The sequence below is a fragment of the Cydia fagiglandana genome, chromosome 14 (assembly GCF_963556715.1).
Source record: "Cydia fagiglandana chromosome 14, ilCydFagi1.1, whole genome shotgun sequence".
In the NCBI taxonomy this organism is placed as follows: domain Eukaryota; kingdom Metazoa; phylum Arthropoda; class Insecta; order Lepidoptera; family Tortricidae; genus Cydia; species Cydia fagiglandana.
In genome coordinates, this window is record NC_085945.1 from 8,357,014 (window position 1) to 8,380,510 (window position 23,497).

At 37.2% G+C, this 23,497-nt stretch overlaps 2 protein-coding genes across 2 annotated transcripts; one reads left to right on the top strand and one right to left on the bottom strand.

The window, feature by feature from the left end:
- Positions 1–536: 536 nt before the first annotated feature.
- Positions 537–4,847, top strand: LOC134670701 (uncharacterized). Its single transcript, XM_063528513.1, has 3 exons — positions 537–2,674; positions 2,756–3,068; positions 4,015–4,847. Exons 1-3 carry the CDS (start codon positions 2,403–2,405, stop codon positions 4,666–4,668), a joined length of 1,239 nt encoding a protein of 412 aa, XP_063384583.1. The 5' UTR covers positions 537–2,402; the 3' UTR covers positions 4,669–4,847.
- Positions 4,848–19,865: 15,018 nt separating this feature from the next.
- LOC134670702 (uncharacterized) lies at positions 19,866–22,883 on the bottom strand. The gene is made up of 2 exons (XM_063528514.1): positions 21,797–22,883; positions 19,866–21,336 (listed from the first exon to the last, which is right to left on the bottom strand). The coding sequence occupies exons 1-2, from the start codon at positions 21,801–21,803 to the stop codon at positions 20,303–20,305; spliced, it is 1,041 nt and encodes a 346-aa protein (XP_063384584.1). The 5' UTR covers positions 21,804–22,883; the 3' UTR covers positions 19,866–20,302.
- Between the last annotated feature and the right edge of the window lie 614 nt (positions 22,884–23,497).

A 23,497-nucleotide genomic window follows, 5' to 3' on the forward strand; every position in this document is an offset into this window, starting at 1 on the left:
ACGGGATCTATTAATTCTGAGTTCAACTGAATACCCAGTGCTCTGGCCATTGTTAAGTTAGCTGGTCGGCCGTGGAAAGTTACAGCAGCGTCTACTCCGCATTCGCTCACAAAGTCTAACTATACATATCTTACCCAACGTCGCTTTTTCTTAATTAATTTATTAATTATTTACTAAAAACAAGAACATGCATGTTGGTTTCTTATTCGATTCTTGAAAAAAAGTCGCCAAAGCGGAGGTCTTGATGCGCAGGTAAAACTGGATTCTTGAGTTCAAAAATTGATCCGGAGGAATTGCCAAGACAGAAGGTAAGTAATAGGCATCTGAATCTGTTCCGCTCTAGACATCAGGCATCTAAGTTGATTTAATCACTGTATAGTAAACAGAAAAGTTTATTCCGGAGTAATTTGTTGTGATTGATTGATTTTTATATCACCACAATATATTTCATTAAAAACTATGATAGATAGATTTAAGGAACACTTAGAAAATTGAGGCAAAGGTTGTAAAATCGTTTACTCGGCTTTCCATCCAGCCGCGATGGAGAAGAGATGCCATTTATTAGAAAGTGGCAGGCAGAGGCTGGCAGCTTCCAGTTTTCATTACGAGACGTGAGCTTAAACACCAAAGCTTTTGCCAACGGTATCCTGTCGTCCTTATCAACGGCTATGTCTTTATCTTGACCGATATTCATAACTTGACCGTAGGTTACGTATTGTTTATCATCCCAGTCCACGGTTTGATACCAATTATGGATAATGTCCGCATATGATATGAGGCACTAGCCTAAACTAATAACTAATTTAACTATAAATAAACACAATTTTATTTGCTGTTTGCTCCATACCACATTCCGTGAAAATAAACTAATACAAATTATGTACTTAATTAAACTCGTGACGATCATTAATTGGTTGGTTAAATGTAAATAACTAATATAAATTCAAGATTGAAGGTTGCTAATATACTTCTGAGATAGTGGAAGCGAAACACGTATAGGTAGTTTAACGACCCCAGACCTTTTGGCTAAAAGCTTCAATGCTTAAATGGGATTCGTGATTGTCCATTATTAGTAACGCGGGGTTCTCGGGTCTTGCACTCAAGTCTTATTAAATGCTCCGCCACCTGGACAAAAGGCTCTGCATTCATCCACCCACTAGGTGTGGCTAGTCTTAAGGATCCTGTTGACTGAAGTTTGTATTCCGTCGCGGGCGCAGCTACTAATTAGGACCATTAGGACGAGTGGCTAATTAGAACCATTCATACATTTGATTCTCGTCTCGTCTGACGCTGGGATGCCGTTAGAGTGAAAGTTTTTAATTGTATTGTTCTGCAAGCGGTGATGATTTTACTGAACTGTTAATTACATCTGAATCTGATCTGGCATTAGGTACAGTCAGCATCAAATAGATAGTGACAGTGAAGGTCTCCAAATATACCGCAACATCTAAATTTACCATTAATACTAAGTCATCCAAAGTAATAAAATAATTCATGCCATCCACTGTCAACAAATATACCGATGCATACACAACGCCTGATACTTAGTAACATTCAAACCGCCGTAAACACCATTACACCCACATCGCCGCCGGTAGCGTAGCACCCAAAGTGTCCAAAAATCCGGAACACTTAAGAAAAATGAACTTTATTTTTAAGGAAATAGATGTCAATCTTACAACTTTGTGTTTTAACAATCATCGAGAAGAGTGGCGACCTGTCAAATAATTTCCTCTCTTTCTTTATGGCTATGCCTAATACGAGTACAATATTATTAAATTTTAAACTGATTCTTTTTCAGCCGCGTTTTTAAATGAAATGTAGTCATTTTATTTATTTTTCTCAAAAATGGACAGCAAAGTCGAGTTTGCCGTCTAAAAAATAGGTCGCGAAGCGCGGAGTTTATGGTCAGTCAAAAATTAAAAAGTTAAAAACATTGCAGTCTCGATTTTAGGACTGCAATGTTGCATACAAATTCCATTATTTGTCGAGTTCCAAACTTTTTAAAAGTTGAAATGGCCATATCAAATGAAGGCACAGGCCCATTAAACAGCCAAACAGATGATTAGTACCGCGACTATTTAGCTGTCTCAAATAGGTTGGCGTATTTTCGGCAGAAAAATACACTTCTATTTTTTTATTAAAAAAAATAAAAGGCGGCAAGGGCTTTGTTCTGTGAAAATATATACGTAAGAATGTTGCTTTTGTAAAATATTTATATGATATTTATATTTCGTGCACCATTTTTGAGAAAAGCACTATATATGACTCGGCTGGAAGGCTACTTGCTGGCTTCGGATTCAATTAAACGGACTCCCAAGGTCGTCCGTTTAAAACGAATCCTCAGCCTGCAAGTAGCTACTTCCGAGCCTCGACAATAATGTACTATAAAAGATCTTCTTATGGTACGTTTACACGCTTGCCAAGCCTTGGCAAACGGCAAACAGCCCCAAGCCTATACAAATCTCGTTTGGCGTTTGAATGGCGTTTACACGCTTGTGAATGCGTCAGTCTGCAATAAACATCCAAGCATGGCGGACACCGAACTTGTGGCGGCTATTGCATTTGGTTTAACGTACATTTATTTAAAATGCAAGCAAAGTGAAACAAAAAAAAGGAGAGCTCGACGACAGCGAAGATGGTGGATGAAAAAGATTCATCGTAATCGTACCAGGTGACTACTATTTTGATTAAACCATTATCTGTTGCAGTTACGTTATACCACAATACTTACGATATATTATATTTTTTACAGACAATTTATGGAAGAGAAATTTAGTGAACTTTTATATGAACCATCTGGAGAGTTCGATAACTTTTGCCGAATGAGCTATCCTGATTTTGAGTTTTTACTGCAGAAAATTTCACCAATGATATCCAAGCATGATACAGACTTCAGAGAAGCTATACCAGCCAAATTTCGTCTTGCCATTACGCTACGATTTTTAGCATCTGGTGATTCTTACATAAGCCTTCACTACTTGTTTAAAGTATCTGTCTCTACGATATCGATAATCATTCGTGAAGTTTGCCGAGCTCTTAATGAGATTCTAAAGGATCAAGTTAAGGTAAGAATAAAACAAAACATTATGTTATATATTTTTTTTGCTGTACTACTTTTATTTAGAGTTTAATAGAATGTTATACATTTATTTACAGTTTAATAGAATCATTGCTTTATTATTATTGTTTAATTATTCAACAAGTTTAATAAACATTATGTCGACGAATCAAAATCTTCAAAAGCATTCAATAAAGCCATGTTTATAATGTTGGTTTCACGTGGAACTGGATTGATGACTTGGTCCGATATAAAGCGAATAGATGACGAGGATGCTGTTGATGTAGATGAAGCTGTTATGTTTGGCGCTGAATGTGAGGTTTCGGAGGTTGGAGAGGGAAAAAAACTTAGATTGTTATGAATGGGTTCAGAATTAACGCTATTAACTGATGCTGGCCGATTCGGAAAAAGTTGAGATGGTGTATGGCGTGAATATGCACCAGCCATTGACGACGGTCTAGAATAATATTGAGGGTATGGTGTATGACGCTCATTTGATTTTTGATTTATTCTGTTTATAAACAACCCATCTATTTGGTACATCAAAATTTTTCGTTCATCACTTGGCAATTCACGTAGCTTTATAGCCAATAATTTAGCATATAGATCGCAATCGTCGTCTTTGTAAGCAGGTATATTTTCATTCTGCTTTTGACCTAAAACATTTGTTAATTGTCCAAAAGCCACGGCCATTTGCTTTTCAGCCGTTTCAGAACAAGGGCGACGACGTTTATTAGTAACCGCCTGTATGGTTGGTGGTCTGGATAGTGGAGTAACCGTACTTGTACGGTCTCTTATCACAGGATCATCCTCTGTCTGATCCGCGGCAACCGTACTTGTACGATCTCTTATCAGAGGATCATCCTCTGTCTGATCTGCATCTTCTTCTATTTGTTGTGATTGCTGCAAAAAATAATATACTGTTCTTACACTTCATTTTCTTAATTTTACAGATGCCCACCACAGCAGAAGGATGGCTTAATATAGAAGAAGGATTCAGGACGAAATTTCCACATTGCATAGGTTCATTGGATGGCAAGCATGTAGTTATTGAAAGCCCAGCTCATAGTGGAACAGAGTATTTCAATTATAAGAGAACGTTTAGCATTGTTCTTTTGGCGTTAGTGGATAGCAAATACAAATTTGTGTTCGCAGACATCGGGACTCAAGGAAGAATAAGTGACGGTGGCGTCTTTAATAATTGTTTACTATGGAAAAGAATATGTAGAAACGAGATAGATTTTCCACCGCCTTGTCCACTTCCAGGATCGAATATTAATATTCCATACGTGTTTTTAGCTGACGGTGCGTTTGCATTGAGTCAACGCGTAATGAAGCCCTACCCTGGAAACCATGAAGTAGGCTCACCAAAAAGGTTATTTAACCAAAACTTATCTAGATCCCGAGTTGTAGTTGAAAATACGTTTGGAATTTTAACCTCAGTTTTCAGAATATTCAGACGCCCTATCGATTTAGCACCACAAACTGTGACGGAATTTACGATGACTTGTGTATTACTACATAACTTCTTGAGAACAAGTAAAAGTTCTTCAAACCGATATCTCCGAGTTCGTTTGACGTATATGACAGTAATGGAAATATGGTAACCCGTGGTTCATGGCGCAGAGATAACGACATATATAATGCATTGCAAAATTTACCACAAATACCACGAAGATCTCCGCTGAATGCCAAAGAAGTCAGGGAAGAATTTACTTCATATTTTAATAGGATGAGATAAGTTCACAAAAATAAGCATATACGGTCGAATTGAGAAACTTCCTCCTTTTTTAAAGTCAGTTAAAATGTACAAATAAATGTATAACCAATGGTATTTTTTTTTATTTTAAATAAATGATTTTTTTACTTACAGTTTCGCTGTTTATCCCTTCATTGCAAGTATAAACTGGTAGTAAAAATGACTCCATGGTTTCGTAAGCATACCAAGACGGATTGTATATTTCAGCGGCACCTAAAATAAAAAAAAACCTCAACATCATTTTAAAATACTTATCCAAAGATACCCCAAACGTATAGGTTTAATGAAAAAAAATTGAGTTTCTGTTCTATGTATGGGGAACCCCAAAAAATTTGGATTTTTTCTGATTTTATTTTAAAATCTTAATGCGGTTAACAGAATACATCTTCGCACCAAATTTCAATAATGTAGAAATTTTATTAAGAAGTGTTTTTATTCGTTTGAGGAATTTGTTAATAAGTCTAATTGCTAATAATGTATTGATAATTATGTATAAACTAATGACATTGTAATTTACAAATTCAATTTAATTGTAATGTTATTAAGTAGGTAATATGTTTGACTTGTAATTTTATTTTATTACCAATAAATAATGTCTATGTCTATGTCATGACGAATCTATAAGGGTCCCGTTTTTGCCATTTGGCTGCGGAACCCTAAAAACGTTGAAAATTAGATCGATTATTCCGCAAGATACCTAGTTGCGGTTCGAAACTATCTTGCTAAATAAATACTCGAGAAACTATACACAAGTTATACCTTGCTAATAAGACTATCAAAATAATTATAAATATATCGTAGGAACATACCTGCACCCGAACGCATAGATTCCCGTTTTTTTTTCAAGTGCTTGCGAAAAGTAGTCATCAATATCTCTTTTTTATTTTTTATATCCTTTACTGGCCGTCCGGTAAGTTCAGCAAGACGAATCCATGCATCTGCTTGTTTCTTCTTATCTTTATGATTTGAATCTTTCGGATTCCAGATGCAGGATTCCATCTGGTAATGTTCCAGAAACGAAAGAGTCTCTTCATTTGACCAGCCACTCATTTTTTATTATTTTTTTCGTACAAACAACAAACGTGTACACGCCGCGAGATCAAAATGGCTACTAAACGCGGGCCAACGTATAAATGCGTCGCAAGCGCTTGCCACAAACGCCCTTTGATCTGCGTAAAAACACCGACACTCGACTGGATCGGAAGCAAGCACCTACAAGCTCACGCAAGCCAAGCCAAACGCCCTTTTTACATGCTTGCGATTGTCGAGGCTTGCCAAGGCTTGGCAAGCGTGTAAACGTACCATTATATGAGTGGGTTTAGATTCCAAATCAAATCGAATGTTATCAGTAATGTTATTACTTGTACAGTCAGCGTCATATAGTTGGTAACATTCAAAGTAGTCAAATAGTTCGGTACATCATATAAATTATATGGTGTACCGAACTATTTGACTACTTTGGATGCTACCAACTATTATGACGCTGACTGTACATACATACATATATACCTACTTGGTTCGAAACACAATGTGAACGAGAAACGGAGACAAAGATTTAAATAAGGTACAAGAATAAAATAATGTTTTAATCAATCACACACGTTGTTGTTTCAGAAAATAATAAACAATTTTAACAATAACATAAAAAAAAAACAAATTTCTTCATTGTTTTTGAAGTAAATAATAACAAAAAGAAAGCAGATTTTTTTAATAGCGTGTATATCCACCTTCAGCAGTGATTACATCCGACAGTCGTTGTCGCATGGACTGCACCGCATTAGAGCAAAAGACATTTCCCCGTAAAGACTCCCATGTCTCTACAACGTGTCTTCGTAAGGACTCTGTATCTCTCACCCTGTTGTTGTCCCAAAGTTGAATCATTTTCCCCCAAACATTCTCTATAGGGTTTAGATCCGGACTAAGAGGAGGAAAAACGATTTGCTTCAGGTGCACTTTAGTCTCAGGCTCGTTTAAATAGTTTTGGACTATTCTGCATTTGTGAACCGAACTGTTATCTTGTACAAATTGGACGGTTTCATTTGGATAGTATATCTGTGTGGTGGGCAACAAAACATCACTTAAAATCTCTTGATATTTTTGCCCATTCAATCTACCACCGACTTCTATCAGTTCACCAGGACCAGCTTTAGACATCCATCCCCAAAATCCCAATGTGATTCTACCACTCCTATTATTCGGTAAAACGTTCTGTTCTTCATATCTCGAATTGTTCATTCGCCATAATGACAGCCGCCCTCGGGCAGAAGAACAAAATACCTTCTCATCCACGAATACCACATTTTCAAAATTGAAATTTAGGTATTTACGTGCAAATTCTAGTCTTTGACCTTTGTGCCTATGTGTAAGGAAAGCCTTTTTTGCTGGTATTCTGTGTCGCAAACCACCCTCCCGCAAACGTCTTCTTATGGTGGTTTGTGATACTCTATGTTTGGTTGCCAAATTACGCGAATTCACAAACCGATCGTCAAGAGCCCGCTGCACAATTTCTCTATCTTCAATAGCAGTTGTTCGACGAGGACGTCCATAGGAGACGTGGTTGTTGAGATTGCCTTCCGTGGTCTTTCTCTCTATCCATCGGTAGATTGTAGATCGCTAGAAATAACAATTACTAGTATTTTTAACTAAACACCATGTGAGGCAAAAAACAAACATAGTAGACAACTTACGCTTATGCCCAGTTCATTAGATATGTCTGTTATTGAAACACCCTCCTGTTTTAAATGAATAATTTTATGTTTAACATCATCACTAATACGTATCGTGTCCATTTTAAGACTTACAAGATAACAATTACTTATTAATCTTATTAGATAGCAATGACATATCATGCACTTGACAGTGTAAGTACGATTAGGTATATTGACAGTAAAACGAAGTTTTATTTTTATTTTAAGCAAATGTAAATCAACCTCCTTTACCTGAATTGGAAACCCACTTTGAACAAGAACACTTGTATGTCGATACATCTTGCAGTTATGTATGTAGACCATGCCAGAACGATATTTTTTTATTAAACGGTTTTATTTAGCTTGGGTTGGCGTGGGTCAAATCTAGTAATCAAAATTGTACCACCTTCTTGTTGACCGATTGACTTGAAATTTTTAACTTAGCTTTAGTTCTGGTGACAATGCAATAATATATGATCACTAGTATTACAAATTCAAGATGGCCGACGCCACAAAATGGCCGACTTTATATTCTTTCGTAATTCCCTCGTCATGGGTATCAAATGAAAGGTCTTGGCTAATAGAATACAACACAATATAAAAAAAAATGCAAATTCAAGATTGCGGCTAACACAGAATGGCCTTCATATTTTAAATTTATAATGTAATTTTATAAGAAATAAAACAATGGAATGATTTTATTGGTGGAAGCGATTTGTATATTCATACACGCAGTTACAATTATAGGGTGAATGAGGACATTCAATAAAACAGGGACCGCTACATCGCTCACAGAATAAGTACATTACGTTTATTTCTTCGTCGTCGAAATTGTCGTCGTCTTCAAAAATAACAACGTGGCCGCAGTCGATGCATGCTCCCGTAAATGATATTTCTTCCTTATCAATGTTGATTTTCAAACGCATTTGTAACAGCACATCTAGGAAAATGTGACATAATAGATTGGTAGGTAAAGGAAGCTGAAAAATTTCATTTTTTCTCATTTTTACCATGTCCCACGAAACTACTTTCTTCTTATCGTTTAGCTGAGATATAATTTTATTAAAACACATTGAATAAAGAGAATCCATTTTTCACTGGTTGTCGTTTTAAATAGTCTTATTTCTTCAGCGATATGCATGCAAGATACAAAATGAACATTGATAATATGTCTAAGCATTGACAGGTCGCCACTCTTCTCGATGATTGTCAAAATACAAAGTTGTAAGATTGACATCTATTTCCTTAAAAATAAAGTTCATTTTTCTTAAGTGTTCCGGATTTTTGGACACTTTGGGTGCTACGCTACCGGCGGCGATGTGGGTGTAATGGTGTTTATGGCGGTTTGAATGTTACTAAGTATCAGGCGTTGTGTATGCATCGGTATATTTGTTGACAGTGGATGGCATGAATTATTTTATTACTTTGGATGACTTAGTATTAATGGTAAATTTAGATGTTGCGGTATATTTGGAGACCTTCACTGTCACTATCTATTTGATGCTGACTGTACCACCGGTGGAATCTGACGGATATCACCGGCGAATATTATTACTTTGCCGCCAAAAATTTTCTCCGAATCCATGAGATCTCGAAGCAATCTGTCTAACATGTAGATTAAATATTTGTGTGCCATAGGGGCCTCATCGTAGATGATGACGTCAGATTTCCGAACGAGTTCCCCGCGTTGAGAACTTTTAAGAGACGCTCCAATGTTCATAAATTCTATGGGCAATTTGAATATGCTATGTGCCGTCATGCCGCTGGGGTAGTTTTGGGCAGCGATGCCCGAGCTAGCCGTGCATAAAACGACACCGTTTAAATCGCCGCGCAAGTGTGAAGTTATTAAATGTAATAGCAACGTTTTCCCGGTACCCAGTGTAGCATGGAATCACACAAGGCACAACACTATAGAAAGTTAAACAACTCCACATCAATTTCCTCAAGGGCGCGATCCACGGCCCTCGATAACCACTGCAGGCGCCGCCAGCGGACGAACCAGTACCGCCCATCTCCAGTTAGCCGGAAGTCCACGTACATTAATTCGTTGTCAGTGTCGTAGAACCCCAGCTCCGAGGCCAACACATCTCCTAGCCCGGGCGCAGGGTTAACGGGACACATTAGAGGATGGATGACCTCGGCCCCGAAGACGGCGATTTACTGGACGATCCCCCACACAGGCCGCAACGCAACCCCCCCCCCCCCCAAAAATGCGCCATGAGCAGCCGCGAAGGCCGCAGCCTTGTCGCGCGCCAACCAATACGATGAGTCCAAAAACAGCATAGCCATTTTTAATCAAAAATTAGTTTTCTTCAACAGACAACTGATCAGCACCACAAGGTAGCATGCAATAGTTATAAAAAAAGAGCGAACCTTAAAACTATGCTTATACTTAGAATCAGATATCAACCCAAATACGAAAGTGCTATCTTCAGTATTGAAATAGAGTCAAGTAACGAACAAATATCATAACAACACAGACAATAGGACTCCCAACCGTATAAGGACCAGAGCAAATAAACAAACCCGGCATGTATCATAAGTAAAAAAAAAAACATGATAATGTAAAGACAACAAAAACAAACATAATAATGTATTTTTGTCTCAAAAAAAGGGAACGTCCTTCCGTTTTTTTGAGCCTTAAGAAGTGTAAGCCTTCGGCTAGGAGAAGGTGGTTTATGAGTGATACACGCAACGGTTGGATATCAATTGTATTTTATAATCAAATGTGCGGTTTATATAGGAAAGCATTTCCTTTGTTCTTTACACTAGGTCTAAAGTACAAGGTTGAAGAAAATGTAACATTATTTTTATGTTTGCAATATCGGATTACATGGTATCATATTACATTCGGAAATGAACAATTAATTTATTAAATCGATTCGCGGTGGGTGGTCTCAGCTGTGTGTGAGTCACTCCATGCTACACCAGTCCATGGTCCGGACCATCAACAATGATCGCGTTGTCACTATTTTCGCGGTGTTCGGTATTTGTGACGAGTTCGTGTACGTAATCGTACACGGCTCGCTGAGCAACTGATAGTATCGGCAGCCATACCTCTACGAATCCAACCAATTCGGTACGATCGTATTCGAGCGACGTAAAACATCCGAGCTACACACTCTCCCCTTTGTCTACGCGTTAAGAATTTACCATTTGTCATTTCCATGATTTTTGTGGTTGTTTCTTCGGCCTCGACGCGTGCACGATATATTTTTCATAAAAGTCCTTATACGTCAGTTGGTCAAACTTGTCGTTGTTGGGGTCGTCATCGTCCGTCTGTCTGTCGACTGGTCTCGCAAAATATGTAAGCAGATCCGAGCGCGCCGGTTGAGCAGCATCTGCTACATTTTTACGTTTCAGATTCAAATAGACGGCCTGTTGATTTGGAAGATAAATAGCGAGTTGCTTTACTGTGGGAGAGTGGCCAACTATATGAAAAGCAAACACTCTCCACGCCGCGTCGCACGAGCCGATGTACCTTTTGGAAACTTAAATTTCAATTTCATTATTTCTTATCTCCTCAGGAATCAACGCAACGCGAGTAGCGTCCAGGCCCTTTGGCATATATTTATATAGATAGGTACTTTATCATAGCGCGCGCCGAGCACGCTTCCAAATTGATGTGACAATCGTATTTGAGGAGCAAGGCGGAATTGTAGGGGATCATTTACTACGACGTCTCTGTTGCGGAATTTAATTGTAGCTTCGTTTTTACTATTGTGGCGAAATTGAGTGAATCCTTTGTCGTCGCAGTACGTGACTGGAGTTTCTTTTTTACGAAAATATCGTGTGCATTTCTTGGATTCACTGTCCCAGCATTGCAGATCGGTACGATGATTTTCTCCGCATGGGCTGTGTATCATGTGTTTTAGAACGGCCTCGCGGAGTTTGCCTGCAGCCTCCGCGGGACTGCGTATGTCGGCTCGAATAAAAGTGTCAATATCGACATCATGCACTGGATCACCGCCCTCTACTCTGTATGCTATATGAACATGGGGAAGACACCTTTTTTGGAATTAGATTACGTGCAAAATGTAAACAACTTTACCGAACCACTTGCCAGACTTAAGATCTTTCATGAGCATACATCGTTATCGCGGGAGCAAATATAAATTTATTAAAGAAGTGGTAAAACAGACTGCCCGTTTAGTAAAAACAGACCTTTCTGCCTACACATTATAAGCCTCCAAGAAGTTCATCATACATAGCACGAAGTTTTTGTTGCATAATGTTCATAAATCTTGCTTTACACTCTGTTAGTAAATAATGACCCGGAATCGACATATCAAATAAATATTCATGATTTATTTTGTACAACATTATTTAATTTTTGTTGATCTTAAGTGATTTTCGTAATATACGACATAAATTTTCTCTATGTTTTCTACTCTTAATCTGCGGCGTCGTGCAGTAAATATCCATTTTAATTGGCTAAATGATCTTTCGACTGCTACTGTTGTAATGGGTGCGTTTTTAAAACGACGGAAGTAATCAAATGTAGAACGATATATCGTTGAATCTAGTACTATCTCCTCCGATATCAGTTCACACATTTTTTTCATAACTTCATATCCGGCATTTTTCTGCAAAACCACTTTGAACTTTTTTAAAATCTGTTTTCCATCTTTATTCAAAATTAATTTGGATATATGTTTGTATGTATTTTGTACTATGGTCAAACTTTCACTAAGAGATAGATTTTGGCACTGCAGTTTATTTATAGCATCTGGTATTACTTGCAGATACTTTGCTATGAAATTTACATCTTTTCGAACTTTTGCACTGAGTAAAGATTTTTTTGCTTTGACGATGCACTGTGCGTCTGAATTACGAAATGTGTCTATAACGCTTTTTATTTCATCAAAATACTTGTTGTAGTAAGTGGTAGCCTCGATCCATGTTCCCCAGCGAATAATTGTTGGGTTTGGAGGCAAAGGAATTCCATTAAACATTTCTCTTAATGCTTTTACTCTTTTCGGAGATTTGCGAAATACTTTCTTTACATTTGAAATTAATAGGTTAACTTCTGGAAAAAGAACACGAACTTGATCGGCAACTCTGTTAAGAGCATGGGCTAAACATGTAACATGGACAATGTTCGGAAAAAGTGTTTTCAAATTTCTGCCAGCTTTCAACATATACCCCACACCATCAGTCAATAACAACAACACCTTGTCATGCTTATTGTGACCAGGGCCCCACAAATCATCCAGGGCATTTTTTACAGTATTAGTTATACTGATATTGTTCGTTTCATTTAAACATTTGCTTGACAGCACGTGTGGAGTTCCAACATCATCTTCAAGCATAGCACCTACTATAACGTTAGCGATTTGACGACCTGTAGCATCTGTGGTTTCATCAACACTTACATATATATACGCGTCTTTTAATTCGTCTCTAATTATATCCATCTCTTTGTCGTATAATTCATTCACGCAAGTCTGCCTCAGCAAACATTCTGAAGGGACCTGAACAGTTTTTTCAAATTTTCCAGATACACAATCTTCAATGAAATTTTTAAATACAGGGTTCTCTATTTGAGACCACGGTATGTTACAGCTTACTAGAAATTTTGTCAGTTCCAACCTAAAATCTTTTTTGAGAGAAGTGTGTCTTTCAGAGTTAAAATGACGTTTCACGGAAGATTTAGTTTTACAAAAACTAATATTGCACTTCGAGCAAAATAGATTTGTATCGCGAGCCTCTAGCTCAGGATAATCCTGTATAAACAACCCCACAAATTCATCACATGTTATTTTCCTTCGAGGCATTTTAAAGGCAACTTCTATTTGATTATGTTGTTACAAATAAAGATCAGTCAAGATTGACAAATGTCTAAATTGACTGATAAGGTTGCGTACCTAATAGGTAATCTTTTTAAGTACCAATCAAGTCAAGTATGGAGGTAAGATAGCATTGATATTCAATAAAATAATTATACATTTTAAGGTCGTAGGTATAAACGTTTCTCTATACGAATGTCATTTCTGTTTTTGACTTTTTTATAATCTTTCAGTATTGTCAAATCGTATTTGCTCCCGCGATAACGATGTATGTTCATGAGAGCGGCAAGTTTTTTTTTAAACTCGTGCGCATACGGTCGATGAGGGGTTTTGGCCTTGAGGTGTGGTTTGTTGTATTTCCGGCCATTTCGGATTGCATGTCATCTTAAGAAAGAACGACGCCGAGCCATATTTTTTCAATAATGCAATGGCGTCTAAATATTGTTTCTTCATGTACCTCTCACCGCCTGTAAATTTGCCCTGCTCGCAAATAAACACGACCCTGTACAATATCGCCCTCGCCATATATTGTTTCGTCATTTCATGAAATTGAAATTGAATCTTTATTGTCATATTGTGAGTTACAATGATTTTAAAATTATTAAGGTAGAATCATCACAATCAACCGCGATGCGGAGTACAATGTTGATACTAAAACTAATCTTACAGCTAAATACTTATACAAATATCGTGTCATTACATGTGATACAAATAAAATGATTGGTACTATGTCAATGAGTAAATTAATAAATATTACTATTCGTACTAATTATTGTTCGAAGACATAAAGTGGTCACTTATTTTATAGTAAGATTTTTCTAGGCACCATTTATAAAGTTTACGGCCAAATTCAGGTTGTTCAAGTATTTTAATTTCATTAGGCAAGTGGTTAAATGTGTGAACAGACATATAAAACACACTCTTTCTAAAGTAAGCTGTTTTGTGATCAATGGGATAGCACAAGTTAAAGCCATGGAGTTTGGACGTTATTCTCGGATTGCTTTTTTGTATATTAAACTTGTGTAGATTTTTTTTCACATAAAGACAGATTTCATATACATATAAAGAGGGGACCGTTAGTATTTGTAATTCCTTGAACAACGGCAGGCACGAGTCTCTACTTCGGGCGCTACAGATCGCCCTTACACATTTTTTCTGCAGCTTAAATACTCTGTTAATGTCTTTGCAATTGCCCCATAAGATAATGCCATAGCGGAGGTTGGACATTATATGGCCATGAAATGCCCATATCGATGCTTGCCTGGAAGCGATATTCCTCAATCTACGCAGAGCAAAGATAGAGTCTGGCCATCAAAACGTGATACTGAGATTTTTTTTTTTAATTTCAAATATGTAGATATGGCAAACCTTTATGAACTAGGAATACGCAATCTTGATAATTGTCAACAGGTGTCAACTGTCACTGTCACTGGTGGTTTGCAAAAAGAAACAACACAGTTTTCCCCATCGTTTATTTAAAAAGTTACTAGATAATCAATCTCAAGGCAATTTTATGTTTATAACATTGTATTATTTTATTTATTAAACAATGTTTTACTCGTACATATAGAAATATACACTGAAAATTAAACTCTGACAGCTTAATAAAAAAATAGAAATTAATAAAGCGCATTCACAAAGTTTTCAGTATAATACAAATAAAGATTTAATAAATAAAATTTTCGTTATGAACTTTAACCACAGCAGTTGGACAGAGTAATTAACAAATATATTTTTTTATTATGGTGGGTAGACTTACCTACCCTCCATATATTTTATGAACATTGATAAAGACAGTTGGAAGCAAATATTCATTATAAAACTATTTGGGGACATAACTTTCTTAGGAAGTGAACAGGCCTTGCTCTGAACTGAACTAATCTAGAACTATTCTACCTATAACTAACTATCATAGTCAAAATCAGATTCCAAAAACTCAACTGGCTCCTCAGACTCACTGCTTGAGTCCCTGTCACTGGTTACATTTATAATATAATGAATGGTTCTAATGTTGTGACGATTCCATCTCGTTCTATATATTTTTTCTCAAAAATGGACGGCAAAGTCGACTTTGCCGTCTAAAAAATAGGTCGCGAAGCGCGGAGTTTATGGTCAGTCAAAAATTAAAAAGTCAAAAACATTGCAGTCTCGATTTTGGGACTGCAATGTTGCATACAAATTCCATTATTTGTCGAGTTCCAAACTTTTTAAAAGTTCAAATGGCCATATCAAATGAAGGCACAGGCCCATTAAACAGCCAAACAGATGATTAGTACCGCGACTATTTAGTTGTCTCAAATAGGTTGGCGTATTTTCGGCAGAAAAATACACTTCTATTTTTTTATTAAAAAAATAAAAAGGCGGCAAGGGCTTTTCTCTGTGAAAATATATACGTAAGAACGTTGCTTTTGTAAAATGTTTCTATGATATTTATGTTTCATGCACCATTTTTGAGAAAAGCACTATATATGACTCGGCTGGAAGGCTACTTGCTGGCTTCGGATTCAATTAAACGGACTCCCAAGGTCGTCCGTTTAAAACGAATCCTCAGCCTGCAAGTAGCTACTTCCGAGCCTCGACAATAATGTACTATTGTTCCACGTGCAGTACATGATCAGTGCATTTTTTCCAGTCCTCTGGAGTTACCGTCCCAAATTCCGTCGAAATCGCTTTTTCCACTTCTTTTACACTGAGACCCATATTTTTGCTACCAACTTTCCTTTTAGCTAAACTCCATATTTGTTCAATGGCGTTAAGGTCACAATGGTATGGGGGCAACCGTAGAACTTCATGTCCATTTTCTTTTAAAATTTCGTCGACCTCATATTTTGGGTAGGGCTCGCGGTCGAGTCCGTGTTTCGTTTACACGTTTCGAATACCCGTTTCCGAATAACACGTACACGGTTTTCTGGCCCGTTCCGCACGTGTAATTAAGAAACGTGTAATTGAGATCCGTCTCCACGGATAAACGGGTATTCGAAGAAACGGATCTTATTTACCCGTGGCTCCGGACACGTCCTTGACGAGTAGTGAAGGAACGAGCCGGCGCGGCGTACTTAAGAGCTACAAATAAATAGACAAAAGATTAATGACGAGTTTCCGTCATATCTAACCTTATTCCGTGGTCCATAGAGTCGAAATTAAAAAAAACGGTTTAAATACTCGTAACCCTTTTCTGAGCAGGTAGTTTTTGCTTGCAATGTTGCAATACGAGTAGAAAATTAGAAATACAGTATACCTATGCTACTTATCAAAATAGTATTTTGTATAAGACTTCAAATACTAATACTTTATGGTTTATTATTAATAAATCATTTGCTTCGATATATTTGCTTCTTTAATTTTAGCCGCTGCATTTGTTACAATTTCATGTATGTGTAGACAGGTTCTCCTTAGTACACCGACATAAAGCTTAGAATTGGCTATGGCAGGTCTGATAACGATTTGGGATGCTACTTGTTTTCGGCGATATCAGACAAAAGGGTATTGGAAAACAACACGTTGAATGGAACACCACCGGCCGGCATTTATTACCAGAGCACTAGTGTGAAAGTGACCCAAGTGAACATGAATGATTACCAATTTTGAGATCTATCTTAATGTATTTAACAATATAATTGCAAGGTAACCAAGGTAGCATGGGTTTTTAAAGTTCCGTAAAACTACACAACTATAGTCCGGATTAGTTGGATTTCAAGTTTGAGATTGCCCCTCTCGTGCATGAAATGACATATAAAAGGCCTGTTAATGTTTTTAGATAAAGTAAGACATTTTAAATTAATGTAAGTATATGAATAAGAATGAAAAACATGATCATTGTAATTTTTTTTTAATGAAAATTGGACCATTGTTGTATGGTATGTGGCCAACTATAGACCAGATTATTATTCGTACTGAAAACGTGTATTATGGTACATTAGGACCATAATTGGGATATTTATTTTAACAGCGTTGATTAGATACATCAGAAAAACACATCAAGATGAGATCAGGTACTTATTAATCAAATTTTGTACCATCACAAAAGTCACAGTCATTTTCTTGTTTCCTTAAATTTAAGCAAATTCTCTTAAATTGTTTAACAAACATAAAATAAAAAATAAAAATACACAACGTACTTAATTATAATTAAATGGCACTAAAAATCAACTAGGAATTAGTAGGTATTGAGGAACATAGATTTATTTTTTTGGTTTTCCCCAAATAGAGTCAAGTTCCGGTACACGGAACAATGCCCGCTTCGTGCCTAGTTTTGTCGGGGTCTTAATTGCGGAGATAATCTTGTGCATTGGATAGAATATACAGTCCTGCTTCTCAGGCCATTTCCAAGATAGTCCACAACGTGTCAAACAGTTAACATACGCCCCATCACTATGGACTGTTTTGACTTGTCCCGGCCACTTTTCACCTTCGTATTCTACTATAACATACTCGTCTGGCTTGGGAACAAACTGCTTAAGATTTAGCGTAGCAGCTGTATTTGGAACATCAGCTGCAGGTTCATCTGCGAACTCGTTCGAGAGATCCATGGACGAGTCTGAAGCATACTGAATTTCGACGTCGTCATCGCTTTCTGATGAGGAATCAACCATTTTCTTGGTAAGTTTACGTTTTTTGTTTTTTGCTTTCGAAAGCTGTGGCGTAGTGCCCTTATTCTTATTGGGTTCTTTATCTTTTGATGTAGAAGCTTGTACTACAATGTCTTCTGCAGCAATACTTTTGCCTGCCGGGACATTGAGTTTCTTTTTTCGTCCCTTGCCGCCCGATTCAGCCACCGACGACCTTTTACTATCTAGGAATTGCATAAACGATTCTGAAACCAGTGTCGGGTCCTGTAATGGAGCATTTGGATGCCTGAAGGTAGGTAAACGTTGCAGCACTGGAATTTGGTTGGTGGGGAAAATGCCAGTCTTCCTAAAGCCAGCTTTGAGATTACTAGCCGATCTTTCCATTATATTTTCCCACAGTTTTTTTAGCATCGTAGGAAACATGTTTTTAGGAATCGTGGGTAATTTTTGTCCTTCGGGAGTTTCCTTCCAATCGTCTAAAATCTGTCGCCAACGCAGTTTAAGAGGCCTAAAGTAAGCCACATCCAAAGGCTGGGTTAAGTGAGTACTGTTTGGCGGAAGGGCCACAAAAGCGATGTTGTGTTCTTTGCAAGCCTTCAAAACTTCCATATTTATATGAGAACTTAAATTGTCCCCTATCAGCAACTTCTTACCATCTTGCCTGCGTAAAGCGGGCAGCACCAGTGAAAAAAACCAATCCTCGAAGGTATTAGTATCAAACCAACCGGACTTTGATCGATTGTACCTCGTACCAGGCGGTCCACCCTCTGTCCACGTGCTCCACAAATGGTCCGATTTGTAGTTTACGTATGGAGGCAATACCTCTCCCGCAGCATTGCCACATACCATTATACTGACAGCGGCTTTGGTTGAATTTTTTATAGCCTCTGGATACTTACATCCACGTTTCATTAGAACTTTTTTCTTGCTCGGTTCGTCAACAAGGTTGGTCTCGTCGTAATTGTAAATATGTTGAGGTAAGACACCCTGAATTTCTGTCTGTAATTGGTTAAAAAACGCGATGATCTGCTCTTCATTCACGGCGGCTCTTACTCTCTTTATGTTACTACAGAACCTTTGCGACAGTTCATTTTTGTGGCGTTTTAGAAAGATACTAGCCCAAGTTTTGCCCGGCAAATTATTTTTGAATGCGTCAACTTTACGCCCTGTTTTGTCGAGATACATTTTCACAATACATCTCATATCAAAAAGTGTTACAGGAAAACCGTAGTTACACATTTCAGTTGCATGTTGGACAAATGCCGCTTCTTCGGCATCTGAAAAAATACGCGGACGCCCCGGTTCTCGAACTTTGTTGATTCGAATAGCTTTCAACTTCAAAATTATCGAGCTTCTAGGAATTTTATATTTTTTGGCAGCTTCGCGTTGAGTTAGGATTTTATTTTTGATATCTTCAAGGCAAAGTTCCATTTGCCTTTCACTATAACACTTATATGCCCGCCCCCCAACTTTTCTTCTCATTAATTTGTCCCTTGACATCATTTCCTACAACAAAATAAGCTAGGTTTTAATTATGGTCCAAAAAAACTTTAGGACTATTGTTGAGACCCGAGGGTAAGAGAACGATAAAAAATATTATTTTCTTAAATCAGTACATTTCTACAGCAAATGAAACTTTATTTGAATGCAAGAATCATTACCTTTCATATGAATCCAAATCTGAGTAGCAGACTTCACATTAACTTATATTTTTGAATAAAAGTTTACGGACTTCACAAAAACACGTTTCGACCGGTATTTCTTAGCGGCGACAAACTAAGTTAAATAAGAGCGCCACCTGTTAATTATGTAGTGCACTAGGCAGTACGGATATCAATGAACGGAATAATATTCAAATAATAAACTAGATGTCGCTACTAGTCGTCATCGGGTTAGGTTTGTTTGACATGTTAGCTGGACCACAGTTGGGGCCCTGCACTATAGTTGTGTAGTTTTACGGTTCTCGCGTGAAATCCTGCGTTTCAAATGCCGCTTTTGTGTACTTTCTTTTGCATCGTTGGTGGATTTGCTGTTCTCGCGCAACAGTTAGGTAATTGATAAAAATAACAAATGACCACTAAGTAGTCGTAGGTAGTATTTATCTGCACACGTATTCTTCGCGAAACTATATAACTTACACCATTATAAGTATATAAAATGTGTTTCTTTGATTGAAATGTAATATGTAATGAAATTAGCTTAAAAGCAATAATAGTAAAAAAATGAAGGTTCTAAACTAGGGACGGGTAGGTTTAAAATTAAAAATAGTAGACTATATAGAATAGGGACATATTGTATAGTTGGCTAAATATGATATATTAACACATGTGTTAAAACTGTTATAAATAATTTAAAAAAATTCTTACGCCAAACGAGTTCATCTGAAGTTAACATTCAATACTAGTCCTTGCATACCCAGACCTAGAGCATTGATTGGCTCAAACTGTTTCGGATCCGTTCGGGCCGGTGTTAAGTACCCGTGTAAACGGAGATACGTATCTAAGAAACGTTTCTTGGGAACGTTTCTTGGATACGTATCCGGATCCCGGCGGTTCCGTGTAAACCGTGTTCTTAGCACCGCCGGTCTTAAGAACACGGGTATTCGTTTCGGCGTGTAACACGGATACCGGGAGCCCTAATTTTGGGTCGGGCTTGTATTTGTCCACCAGACACATCAGCTCTTCCTTCGACATGTAAGTTTCATAATCAATTCCATTGGTAGTGAGCCAATCTTGAATTTCTGCCTTTCTCTGATGCATTGTGGGTGGTTTATTTACCTGAGTTGAATGATAACTTGCGTTATCCATTATTATTACACTTGGTTCCCTTAAATTAGGGATTAATTTCTCTTGCAGCCATTTTAAAAAGTTCTGTCGGTTCATGTCGTGATGATAATCAGCTGACATAGATTTTGTGCTAAAAACCAAGAGGGCATTAGGCACAAATCCTTTTTCGGACCCGGCATGTACAATAATGAAACGTTTTCCTGGGGAAATTTTTTCAATCACGCCGCTAGTAGATGGACCTTGCCATGATTTTTTTGGCCTATAATTTTGATGAATATATGTTTCATCCAAATAAATTAACGGCTTTTCTTGCTGGCGGTATTTACTAATGGCTCTCAAAAATCTGTGCCTCCATGCTGCTATGTCATATCTCTCCATGATTATACTACGTTCGTTTATATTTTTTTTGAACTCAAAGCCATTGGATAATAAAATTTTGCGCAACGTTTCACGACATCCGGTAAATCCTATGCTCTCTCTTAAATCTGTTAACAAGGTACGTAAAGTAGGCACCTGTTTCTTCACTGTGTAGTATTCATTGATCTTCTGCCTGATCGCGTTAATGTCAAAACTATCCAAATTGGCAACTGTTGGTTTATGTGGACGCTTTTTCCCGGGAGTATTCCAAACACCTGCATTTGACTGTCCTTCTTTTTTTATTCTTTTGATAGTAGCTGTACCAACATCTGAAAATGAGAAGAAAATACAATATATTGTTTTTAATAAAGGTATAGCTTATGGTTATTGGAAGCATCAATCACTATGTAACCTATTATCTATTATTATATTATAAGTGATCTAAATCATCCCTATGTGGCAAAGTTCCTAACCCCTGACCTGACCCCGGGAACAATAGCAGGTGGTTTGGTTAATAAATTGTTTTGGTCAACTGATCAGAATCCAATGTGAGGGTCATCTAGTGTCTATCCATTTATACATTTCTATATTAACTGTTTTAGCAATATTATTTAAGATCTTTCCCTCATCCTGGCACTATCCTAGTTGCATCTTAGTAGCCCTACATCCGGTAAAGATATTACTTTTACCTAAATGTCAGTTCTTTGCTTATGCTTATATATACCTATATAATATAAATTTGGATTTGAACACACTTAAGTATATTAATTTATTGTCAGAATATCATACCTGTCATTGCAGAAATTTCTTGCACAAATTGAATTTCCGTTTTGAGCCGACTATTTTCCTCTAGTTGTTGTAAACTCTTCACAGCATTATTAATATCATTCAACTGATTTAAGCTGCTGTCATCGGCTTTATCTCTTATCCTCTCTGAAATAAAAAATATATGCAATAAATATCTTTCAGATTACAATCGGAACATAACCTCTAAATGTAGGAGAAACCACTATTTCAAGCTGAAACCAACAACAAAAACATAACTAAACGAATAATATCTTTAGTCCAATGAAATATGTCTTGAAATAACTATGGAGTATGGAGTACAAACTATTCAACAAATATCAAAATCATTACAGTGCACTAACCTGTGGCAGCCATTATTTCATGGAAATATCGTTCTTTCTCGCGAAAGGCAGAGGCTCGCTCTTCTTGTTTTGCTTTAAATTTACACATCATTGTATAAATTAACCTCCTAGCTGAACTTTTTATGGGTTTCGACATAATAACGCAAGATAACCGTTTGTTATTCCGAAAATTGACACGACTTGACAAACAATGTACTAGGGTTTGACAAGTGTTGACTGTTGCCATATAAAGAATTCTGTTCCAAGGTCAATATCACGTTTCGATGGCCAGACTCTAAACCTAGTTAATTTCTTAATTAAGTGTTCAACATGGACTTCCCAACTATTGTGACAATCTATCATTACGCCTAAAAATCGCAAAGATGTTGCGCTATGTATCTTTACATTCTTATACATAATGTTGATATTTGTGGGGTTACCCTGAGGAGCATGAAATTCTATATAATTTGTTTTATTTAAATTAACTCTTAACATATTATTTTCTAGCCAAACATTAATATCATGGAAAACAGTATTTACTTCAAGCTCGTAAGTAGCAGGGTCTTTGCAGCAAACAACAACTGAACAATCATCAGCAAACAGAGTTACTTTATGCTTAGTAATATTAGGTAGATCATTTATATATATAAGAAACAATAACGGACCAAGTATACTGCCTTGTGGAACACCCTGTTTTACAATTTCAACGTCAGAGTGAAACTTTACTATAGTTTGAGTCTTAGGACAGTATTTTGTGGTTTGATGATGACTCTACCACTTCGTCAAGCTGGGCGACTCTCAATGCCCCAGCGTTTAGATTTTGCGAAGTTTGTAGGTCATGAAAATATCTCAATCTTTCTTCTGAAATTCCACAAAACATGTCAACTATCCATTCTTCAGAGAGTCGTGATAGTTATGAAAAACGCGGTTCTGAAAGCACCAGACAACGGACGTACTCGCATTGCCATAATTTCTCTGTATTAAATTTATCCATCTTTCCAATTTTCCACCCTAGTTTACCGTAGGGGTATAATAGCGGATATTGGAAAGTCTTATAATTATCTACTTTTAAAATATCGACTTGATGAGCCGTGCGTGCGCCTATTGCCCAAATTGCTATAAGATTTGGATAGAAACGTTCATTACGGTGACTTATTATGGCGGCGACTTCGTTACCTATAGGCAAATCGCCCAAAATTTCCGTTTCGTGGGCGCGACGCGGTAGTGTTGAACACTAAATGGGCTTGTTCGGTTGTTTCAAGACTTAAACGTTTGAAACATTCGATATATGGATTTGATTGGTGCAGAAAGTGAGTTTATACATCTAACAATATCTGTATTGAGACCTCGTCCAATGGCGGTT